Genomic DNA, 11,237 nt, shown 5'->3' on the forward strand with positions numbered 1-11,237 from the left:
TTCTCTCTCTCTCTCTCTCTCTCTCTCTCCCTTTTTCATCGAGAGATCCTTAACGTAGGTGCGTTCATCGACGTAGATCCTTAACGTAGTTTAGGATTCCATCGCGCCGCGTTCCTCCTCGAAAATCCGCCCGGTTTCCTTATAACAGTCGTCGGCTGGCTCCTCTCCTCTCCGGGAGGAGCGAGGTAGTCCGGTTCTCGAAAGAGATTCTTCTCGAGAGGAGAGAGAGAGAGAGAGAGAGAGAGAGAGAAGAGATCTCCGCGGAGGACTTTGCTCGTGTTCGCGCGTCCGCGCGTATTAGGGCGCCCCGTCGAAGCGGCGAACAACGCAGCCATACTCGGAGAAGCTCGGTAACACGATAGCGGCCGTATGTAAAACCATCTGGTGTAAAACGAGCTGCTGGCTCGTTCGAGTATTAAATCGGCCCTCTCTCACCCCTGGCTACACCCTCCTCCTCCACCGCGCCCAGGCTAACGCACTCTTTTCGTCGATCCTCTCGTCGATCAGAGGCCGCCCTCGATTCTCTTCCTCCCACGTCGATCCTCTTTTATCCCCCTTCCTCTCGCCCCTCGTCTCTTCCGCGCCTGGGGTCGCGGCCGTCCCTTTATCCCTCCCTCCCTCCCTCCCCTCGGAGGAAAGCGCACTCCGCGGGCCCCGCGCTCGTGGACGGCCACGAGGAATCCGCGCTGATCCGAATCCTCGCGTTCCTCTCCTCCTCCCCGCGCACGCGTCGACCTCGGGACAACGTCCGCTCGTCCGACGTCCTCTCGCGTTAAAGTCCGCCGGTTTAATCGGCCGATCGACCGATCGCGGAACAAAGGACGGCCTCCTCGCGGGCGGCGATCGCCGGCGAGATATATCCATCCCGTAGAAGAAAGAATGCCGCGAGGAGGAGGAAAAACGCGGTCGAAGGTATATAACACGAACGTCTCGGGCGAGGGACGTCGTTAAGCGCGTTTCCACCCGTGGACGGCCGTGGAAACGACACTTCGTACCGGCGGTTAATGGGCAATTAAAGGCCGGCTTTACGTTTCGCCTCGAATATATTAAGCGGCCTCTGTTCTCGTCGTCCTTGTTGTTATCCGACCGAACGCTCGAAAACTGGGACGGGGAAGGATCACGCTCTCGCTCTCGTTCCCCCTCCTCCTCCTTCTTTTCCTCCTGCTCTGTCCATTTCCACTTCTCTCCTCTCAAAATTCTCTCGGGAGAAGGATGCGCGGATCCTCCAACTTTATCCTCGTTATATCTTAGACGCGCGCGTTAATTTCGATCGTGATTATACGATCGCGGTGCATTCTCTCTTGGCACGCGATCGAGCCGCCCGCGGAGAAAGATCCGGTCGAACGATTCGGCTCCGTCGAAATCGCGTCCGAATTCCCTCCTCCCGTTCTTTCTTCTCCACTTCCTTTGCAACTTTGCATGCCGGACGCTAATAATAATAATGATAATAATGATAATGATGATAATAATAATAATAATAACAACGAGAACAAGACAGGCCGATCTATCAGCCGGTTAATGAGAACGAAGGCGCGGGTACACGACGCCACGGTTCGCGTACCCTTGTTAATCGCGTTACCTGCTCGAGACACGCGTCGCTTATCTGCGATGGTTTTACAACAACGATATTTCAACGATACTTCAACGAATAAACGTTTTCTTTACACGGACTTGGATATCTGCCAGCGAACCAGCTTTTTTTTTTTTATTCCATTTTATTACGATCGAGCCGCTTCGCCAACTTTTCCCAGTTTTCAGTTACTTTTAACTGGAGGTGAACGTTGAACCGTGCACATCTTCGACCAAGATTTCGTAACCGAGCGGTGGGAAGAGAAATAATAACGTAGAGAAGAGGTAGAAAAGGTCCTGAAAATCGCCGTTCTTTTCGAGCCTTAATGGCTCCGCGAACAAGAGTATTATCCTCGACAAATTAATCGTCGACGCAGCGAGTCCGTCTTCGCGCGGACGACAACCGCGAAGGATGGAATAGGAGGATCGAAGAGGAGGGTCGATGAGGAGACTAATGTCCCTTAATGCAAGCTCGCGAGAGGGAAAGGATATAATAAGAGGAACGACCTCGGCTAGTGAGATGCGGCACTGACCTTTCTCGTAGTTGATTTGCCTTTCCTGCTGCCTCGCGTTGTCGGCCGCGACCTTGAGCAGGCCCTGGATATTCCTGAGCAGGGTCTCCGTACTCGAGACCGAGGGATCCTGGCCCCCCTGTGAAACGGCAACCGCCGCGGAGGCGATCTGGGAATAGTTGAGGGCCTGAGGACTCTCCGATCCTGGCGCGGGCAACGGCAGGTTCTCCGGCACGTCCGACAGATCTGAGAAAAAGAAAAGAAAAACCACTCGTTCGCCTCATTTCTTTCACCCTTTCTCTCTTTCTTTGCAACAATAATTCGACGCAACGAGAAACCCCCCCTCTCCTTTCGAGATCTCTTTCCGATTTTTTGTCCAGCGCATATATATATATATATACATACGTAGGAGAGAGCGGTTTGCCGATAAATTTCGTTCAAGGATCGTGGGGTACAACGTTCGAGGGAGGTCTCGCGCCCCTTCCCTCCTTTCTCGCTCGCTCTCTCTCTCTCTATCTCTCCCTCCTTCCTCAACTTACAACGCGTGCGTGTTCCAGAGTCGTAATCCCGCGACGACTACTTGTTACCCTTCGCCACGTCTCTGATTTAACGTCACCGCGGACGAATTAAATTCGCGAATTAAAACGGCACTCGGCCCGACCGATTAGCCACGATCGACCCCTTGCCGCATACATACCCGTCGCCGTGTCGCTCGTTTCCAGCCGGGCGATTTATTTATTTCTCCTGCCTTCGTTTCGGCAGGGAAAACTCTCCTCGAGATTCCACGAAGGACGCGCGATTCTTCTTCTTTTACCCCCTCTCTCTTTCTCTCTCTCTCTCTCTCTCTCTTTCTCCATTTTCTACTCGCGGCTCACTTAGGGAGAGAAGATCGCGAGGAGGCGACGAGGGCTGAGAGGAGGAGGAGGAGGAGGAGGAGGGCAGGAGGAGTAGCCTCGTTATTCTCTCTCTATCGACGATTAGCCTGGAAGCATGGTTTTCGTGGTCGGGCTGCGAAAGAAGGATCCGGGGCCCGGGGATCGGTGGTATAAAGGATGCCTTATGGTTATTGGCCGGAGAGAGGTCTCGCAGAAGAGAGAGAGAGAGAGAGAGAGAGAGTGGCGAGACAAGACGTCTGCGTGGGTTCTACGTAGCTTAAGTGACCGGTCCGCGCGCTCCTACGGCCCACACCGTACGCTTTAGCCCAGCCTTGCTTTATGGCCAATGATACGTGCTTTATTGTATCGTCTTTTAATTATCAGCGCGCACCTACAACGCCACGGCATTCGGCGTTACTTATTGCCATTGGCCGATTTAATGCTCGCGCGGCTCGCTTCGCTCTGCGAACCCAACCTTTCGCCGGCACCTTTTGATAGCGAACCATCCACGCTCCCTCCCTCCCCCCTTTCCTTCCACTCTTTTTCCCTCCCCGCGGTGGACCACGCATCGATGTCCCTCGCTCGAAAACCCATTACAATTATCTTGGCCCGAGGCCAACGGGCCAACGGGGTGGGGGGAGGAGAAATTTCGCGACGACTCTCGAGAAAAAAAAAAAACGGAGGGGGAGGATAGGAGGATGGAATGGGAAAAACGAAATCTCCAGGAAGTTCTCGTCGGCGAGAAGAGGGCGGACGAAAATCGGCGGTGGATCGGATTCCAGGAACGAGAGCGAGATAGCGGCGCGTCTCATTAAATCAGAACTGCATTCCACGGGCGTGTACACTCCCACGGCCGTTCGATGGGGTTCTACTTCGATCACCGTCGAGCACCATAGGTAGGATGTAGCCCGTGTATACGACACGCTGCGAGACACGGATTTCTTCCCCCCTCCTCCCGGCTACACGGCCACGACCGCAATTTATACGTCTAACTCGTGTCTTTCTCGAAATTTAGGGGCCCAGCCTCGCGCCAGTTTACCGTTTTCCATCCCCCCTTCGAGTTTCTTCCATTTGCAGTCCTCCCTCCTTTCTTTTTCTTTCTTTCTTTTTTTTTTTTTCTTCCTTTTCTCTTTTGCTCGCGCGACGATCGATCGGCGGAAAGGGAGATGTCCCGCCGTCCCGTTCTCGTCGCACGAGAGGCGAAGAGTCGCAGCCTCTAATTGGAATATCCAATTAACGCGCGGACAATCGGCGAATCGATTAGGAATCAGCGTGATTATGACGCTTGGGTGGATCGAAGCGGCGGGACAGCGACCGAGATAGCACCGCTCGGCCCTCGGAGATTTTTATCTCGACCCATCTTTCATTATTAAAATGAAACTAAATACCGAAGATGCGTTGGTCTAACGACCGAACCAGTGGGCCCTTCCGCCAGTGGTGCTTCTTCCCCCCGGATCTCTTCTTTTTCTCATCCACCACGAAATCGAAATCGTGGGAAACGTTTCCATCTGATGAATCAACACGTCGAATAATATTCGTTGCCAATATCCCAAGAATACCGTTTTCCCCGTCGAAAGAAACGCGATTCTCGGCCGGAATATACGTTATCTCGTTCGAGACGAGAAAGGAAGAAAAAGAGGAAGGGAAGGAGGAAGAAAGAAGGAGAGGGAAAAAAAGATGGAAGGCGCGTGAAATTGGCCGCGTATGAAATTTTCACCGCGCGAGAGATACGCATCCCTGACAAGTTTTGACAACCGCTGAGGAGAGGAGGTCTCGGTCGGTCGGTCGGTCGGTCGGTCGGTAGATGGTGGAAGACGAATCCCAGAGAACGTCGTTCCGCGGCGGGCCCCGGGATGATCGATGAGAAGGTCTGACCTACCAGTCGTCCCGGGGAACTCATCTTTAAACGCGCTCTGTCCGCTCCATTCGATATAATTATTTTACGTATGCGCGCCGCGCGGAACGGAACGGCGCACAACATCGTTCCGACTTTCGGCACACGTCAAATCCGGCGTCACGCTCTACCTGCCTCTAATTGATCGACCACGATCGCCACGTCCGACTTTATCGATCGACGCTTAGGCGCATCCTATCTCACCTTCGTCCTTCTCGTTGTCGTCGTCCAGGTCCTCGGACAGATTGTCGTCCTCCTCCTCGTCGTCTTGGGAACGGTGCGACGCCTCTGCCTCGCTTCCGGAGTGCTCGCCCACGCTTCCGCTTCCCGCCGTCTTGGACAGGTTGAGCACGGGACTGTGCCCGTTCGAGGAACCTGTCGACACCATTCTTTCGTCAATCTATCTATATGTATATACGTATGTGCGTGTGTGTGTGTGTGCGTGCGTGCGTGTATCGATCGGATCGAACGATAACCAAAACCGTATTCTCGCGCGATTCTCCCGTTCTTCTTTCCTTCCCGAGAATGGAATACGTAGAATACGACAGGGATTGATGGATATTATTTGCACCCGTGCAAATCTTCTCGTTTCTTTCGAGAGGGAGGAGGAGCTCTCCCTCCCTTCCTATTATTGTTTCGTATCCGAGGCATTTTAATCCTGACGTGGATAGATATTGTTCGATCGGTCGTGTCTCGAGGCGAGGAGATTCGAGTGGATCGGAGGAGGATGACCGCGGTCGATTAAGCACACCGGTCGACGTCCCCCATCTCCGGTCGGTCGGTCGTCGAAATCCCCGAACAAGAGGGAAGAAGAAGAAGAAGAAGAAGAAGAAGAAGAAGCGGGGTTCCGTGGGGTCCGGGGATCGGATTCGAACTCGAAACGTCGGGGATTGTCGCCCCCGTCCAGTTTGCGCGCACTCGCCACCGGGATAAAAGGTTCGATCGAACGGATTAAAATATTACGGGGAATGAGAAGAAAGGCGGCGCGTTCGGTGGTGCCCCGGTAACCCGATATCGGACTTAATCTCCCCGGCCCTCCTAAACGCTCGGCCGGGCCAGAGAAATAAAGAAATCGAGAAAGGGACACGCTCGGTTAACTCGTCCTTCCTCCTTTCCAGGCCTGGCCTCGAGCGGCCAGCGCCTCTCCATCCGCGATCCCCCACCGATCGAGGGGACGTTGAACATCTCCCCGCGACTTCCAATTACGAATATTCGCGCCGCGAGTCGAAGGCGAAGGAGACTCGCAGAGGAAAGTAGTAGAGAAAAGATAGGGGAGAAGAGAAACGCGCAAGTGATCTCCTTCCCCGTCTCTAAGAAGGAGAGAAGGATCGATGTATCGGCGCGGTGTACCTCGACCCGATAATACGAACTCGGCGTTATTCGGCCAGTATTATCGGCCGATTACTGTAATTACGGTTAAACGAGCGTACGCGTATTTATCTTACCATTGTGCGAGCTCAGATCCCTGGGTTTTTGGTCCAACGCGAGTGCCCTCTCGGCGTCTCCTCTCTCCTCGCGGAGCCTGGAATCAGCAAATCAGACGGGGGGAAAATGTTTAGTATCGATTCCAACGGGATGGACGCGAATCGGGGCGGGCGCGGAGGTGGACTCGGCCGCGCTCCCTCCCCATTAATTAAATAATTATTCCCAAGTCTTGGACCCAACCCGGTCGCGTAGGAAGATAAGTGCCGGTCTCTCTGTCGGCCGCGCGTTCCATCCGATTATCGCCGTTAATCGATTCGCTTCTTTTTTCTTTTTTTCCTCCCTTTCTCTCTCTCTCTCTCTCTCTCTCTCTCTCTCTCTTCCCCCCTTGCGGAGCTGTCGCGTATCGCCTCGAGGCGATACGCTCGTTCTCGCGTAAAACCGGCCCCCCCCCCTCTCTCTCTCTCTCTCTCCCTCCCTCCCTTCCCATCTTTTTATTTCCATCGCGACCCGTGCCAGGTAGACACCACCGTGTATCCTCTTTCCATCCGTCCCAGGATGGGAGCTGGATCGCGCGAGTTTCTCGTATTACATTGTTCGTTTCCAAGTCTCGGCCGCAATCGCCGCGTTCCAACTCGCGAGACGCCTTTTCTTTATTTTTCCTTTCCTTCCTCGAACGTTACGACGTTTTACGAGGATCTCGGCTCGTTAAGCTACACGAGCCAGCCAGCCCCTTTATGCCCCTCGCGAAACTTTTAATCCTGCCTCCTCGTATATTGTTCGAAGCCCTCGTGGGTCCGGTAGCTCGGCCGGCAATCGTTAAGATTCGCGGCCTTTATCGAGATAAACGCTCCACGGCTCCGACTGTCATCCACCTATTTGCAAATTCCTGCTACAACCGTTGTAAATTCAAATTTCTTTTCCTTCCTTCCTTCCTTTCTTTCCCGTCCCGGGGAATCTCGGGGACAATGGTGCCCTCGAAGGGGGTCGCTCTAATGGCTCGGCCAAGGAAATTATTTTACAGAGAGGGGGAGGCGGGGAGGAAGGGAAGGGGGGTGATTGTATTTACGAATTTATTTTCCACGACGCGAGGCGAGGCCAAGCAAGACGTCCAAAAATGGGTGTTTCCCGGACGATTAGACACCCTGCCTCCACCCACACTCGCCTCCTCCCCCTTCCCCGAAGTACCCACGTTTCTTTCCTCGTCCCGCAAATTATTCTCCCGGGTGTAGTTCCTTTTTCTTTCTCCCCGGGAGTAGGCGGGAGGCGCCTCCTCTTCGCACCTCGAATCGAACCGCGGACCATTAAGTAAGAAGTTAATATCATTAAGCATAATATTGGGCGCATCTGGGAGCCGCAGAGCACTTACCGACTCGCCCCAAACCACCTCCGCCCCGCAAACCCGCGAAACCGGGTCCCCCCCCCTCCCCTCCTCCCTCCCATCCTCGACCCCTCGAACCTTAATTTTTTAATGAGAAAATGCTTTCAAAGAGCCGGAGAGAAATACCGCGCGTCTACGAGCGATAAGTTACGGCCGCGTTAAGCGGAATGGAGGAAGAGCGAGGAGAGGAGGATCTCTCTCTCTCTCTCTGTCTTTGTCTCTTCTTCGCTCTTCCTTCTCCGTCTACGAGGTTAGGGCGTCGGTTTCGAGTACGAGACGCGAAGGCGAATATATGGAAACGTTGTTGTTGGAAACTCGTTCGACCACCGATTTTACGAGGCTACGAAATTTTATTCGTCATCGGGATGCGAATACCTTTCCACTCACGATCAACGGTATCGAAGTAATAAACGCTCTCTCTCTCTCTCTCTATCTCTATCTCCGAGGCGCGTCTTCGACATCGTAACGACTTAATTTCGAGGATGATTAAATTTTAATTGGTAATACGAGTCGATTAAGTCGCGACCGATGGATATCTCGATCCGCCTCCGTTTCGATTCCTCCGCCCGTCCTGGGCGAAATTTCGAGCATAGGATGATGCGAGGGAAAGAGGAGTCGAAGAGGAAGGAAAAGAAAGAGAAGAAAGAAGGAAGAAGGAAAAGGTTGAAATTAAGGGAAGGAAAGGGGTGATTCTCGTCATCGTCGTCGTCGTCGTCGTCGTCGTCGTCGTAAGCTCGTAACAACCGCCACGGTGTTATTAAATTTCTAATTAGTCGAATATTAGGGGCAAGCGCGAGGCAAAGGCCCCGCCGCCTTCACGGTATATCCAGGCATGGTGGAGCGTTTGCGTGCGCGTTTACGCGCGCCGGCGTGCGTTCAGCCGCGCGCGTTTACCTAGCCTCGCGTGAGTAGACACCTGGTAGAAGCGAGCCGAGCCTTTACGCCCGCGTTAATACATCATGGATTTCATTACGCGTGCCTACGGGTTACCGAGCGCGGCCGGGCCGTGCTCCTAGTCGCGAATAATTAGCGAGCGCCCCGCTTCCCGAGGACCGACAGCTTCAACCCCCTCCCCTTCCTTACCAGAAACGTCAACGGTAATTCCGCATTTTCTTTGTACGCGTACACTCCGTTTTCGCCTATCTCGTCTCGCCTGAATTTTAATAAGACGTCGTGCGAAACTTGGCAAACTTCCTCCCTCTATCCGCTCATTCATTCAAATATATATATATATACGTGGATTGCGATTTGTTTCTTCGTGAAACGGATCTTTTCTTGGATTTTCAAGAAAGTTTTTCAACAAAGTTCTTTTGTTTCCCATTTGGTGGGGTTGGAAAGGTGCAGTCTATGAACTCCCTTTTCGAGACTAATTCTGCAAAATATTGCGATCAGCTCGATAAATTGAAAGCTTGCGTAGAAGAAAAACGGCCAAAATTGGCGAAAAACCCTTACAGTTTTGGGACATTCTACCTCCATACTTGTTCCTGCCATTAAAAAATTCAATGATAAACGGTTCCAATCCGTAAGCGAAATAGAAACGCACCTCGAGGGATATTTTGTAAGTTTCCAACAATTTTGGAAAGAGGGAACAACGAGACTTGCCGAGAGATGGAAGAAGGTGATGAGAAATTAAACTTAAACTTAAACGAAATCTATTACTCGTCGTGCTCCCTTTCGGAAGCAGCAGATTTTATTTCTGCCTTTCGATCGAACCCGTCTCGTATCCATTAGCGAAACGGGGTACGTACGCGGCTAATAAGCCGAACGGAGCGATCCTTACCCACCCTTCCCCGGATCTTTGCCTTTAATTTTGATTCGGTAATGACGAACTCCGCGGGGATTCCCTCCCCGATGGCTGAGGAACGGGCGGCCCCGCGCAGCGGGAGTTCATTAACGGGTTCGTATCTCGAACGCGGACGAGTGGTGGTGGAGGAGGAGGAGGCTGGTGCGCGCCGATTCTCGATTCCGGGGGGGGGGAGGGGGGGTTCGAGACGATCGCGTTTTTCGCGCAGTGGAACCGCGAATTTCCGCGAAAAACAAAGAAAAAGGAGAAAAGTGGTTTCGACGGATTGCCTCGACGATTTTTCCGTCCGATTTTTAATCAACGCTAGTTTCAGCCGACGCCCTATGTTTGCCCGGTGTTTCGTTATTGTTGTTGTTGTTGTTCTTGTTGTTGTTGTTGTTACTTTGGCGAAAAATCAAAAGCGCGTTCCGATAATGACACGGGGGGAGGGGGAGGGGAGGGGAGGGGGGAACAGTTGTAATTTCAAGAGGACAAAGAGGGCCTCGGGGGCTAATTGGGCAAAGTATGCCCGCCACCCGGCCGCCGCGGCTTTTTCGATAAACGATACACGCGGGGAACGTCGATATTTTTCGTCCAACCCTTTCCCCCCCCCCCTCCTCCACTCTCGAGTCGAACGCGAGCGACGATTGACCGACGCCGTCGTCGTAATTTTAATTACGACCCTGGAATCCGAGGCGCGATTGCGTTACAGCTCGGAAAGGACGAAAAGGGGGATAAACGACACCGGGACGATATAATACCGGGGCGGTGGTCGGGCTTTTCGCCCCCTCGAAATTTCCACCGAGTTGAAATAATAAACGAGGTTGCGGGAGTGGTAACGGGATCCAAAGTGCGCGATCTCGAAAACGACGTCTCCCCCCCCCTCCCCTCTCTCCCTCAGCTCAGCTGTGTGACATTCGAGGCGAAAGGGGTGTCCTAACGAGAGTCCCTCTCCTTCGAGGACGTAGCGTATCCTTCTTTGTGCAAGGAAAAGAGAGGGAAAAGAGGATCCCAAAATTTCAACTTTTCGCCACCCTTTTAATCTGATCTTTCGAACGATACCACCGTTCGTTTCGGCGGATTCCGATTTTTCTTCGGCCGAAATACTCGTTCAACTCCTTCGATGATCGAAACGAAACGAAGGGAAGAAAGGAGGATGTTAGAAATTTCGTGAAATTTCCTTTCCGCCGAAGTGAAACGAACGAAATCGTTCGCTCTCCTCTCGTGGCTTCGCGTGGGGAGAAAAATATGAGAAACATAATTCAAGAACTAGAGATGGGGGAACGGGAGCAGGGAGGGGGAGAAAATTGGCTCGGGGAGAATGGGGAGAAGGCAAGACTGGCCGAGAGCTGTGTGTGTGTGTGTGTGTGTGTGTGTGTGTGGGACGAGTGTCAGAACGTTGCTCCTCCGGACGAATGGAATAAAGGGTCGGAGATGGAATCGAATTACGCTCGATCTCGAGCGTCTCGAGCCCTGCCTTTCGATTTCTGCCGGATCCGCTCGCAAATATTATCCGACGTATCGGCAGACGGACAACATTTATCAAACTGCGCGCGACCGCTCGGACACGGGGGTGGGGGAGGGGGAGGAGGCCGCGGACCGTTTCAATCACCGGATTCCTAGGATTCCGGTTTCTCTTCCGCTCGTCGATCAAATCGATGCCGCCTCGGAGTAAGACGTCCGCCTCGCGGCTATCATCCCCCTTCTTGCTTTCCAGACTCGTTAACGTTTCTATATATACACGTCGCTCCTTCCAATCCGTGAGATCGAATTTTATACATCTATATGTATATATATATAT

General features: G+C 52.9%; 1 protein-coding gene across 4 annotated transcripts in view; it reads right to left on the reverse strand.

Moving 5' to 3' along the window:
* The window catches only part of LOC122720066 (dachshund homolog 2), a 136,573-nt gene that overhangs the window by 42,743 nt on the left and 82,593 nt on the right, over positions 1-11,237 (reverse strand). For all 4 annotated transcript variants that reach the window (XM_043946509.1, XM_043946510.1, XM_043946511.1 and 1 more), the window contains 3 exons: positions 6,296-6,372; positions 5,055-5,225; positions 2,103-2,327 (listed from right to left, as the gene is read on the reverse strand). In XM_043946509.1, coding sequence (XP_043802444.1) covers positions 2,103-2,327; positions 5,055-5,225; positions 6,296-6,372 — 473 coding nt within the window. The remainder of the gene's footprint in view (positions 1-2,102; positions 2,328-5,054; positions 5,226-6,295; positions 6,373-11,237) is intronic.

Source organism: Apis laboriosa, unplaced genomic scaffold (genome assembly GCF_014066325.1).
Source record: "Apis laboriosa isolate Shangri-la unplaced genomic scaffold, ASM1406632v1 scaffold9_cov152, whole genome shotgun sequence".
Lineage (NCBI taxonomy): Eukaryota > Metazoa > Arthropoda > Insecta > Hymenoptera > Apidae > Apis > Apis laboriosa.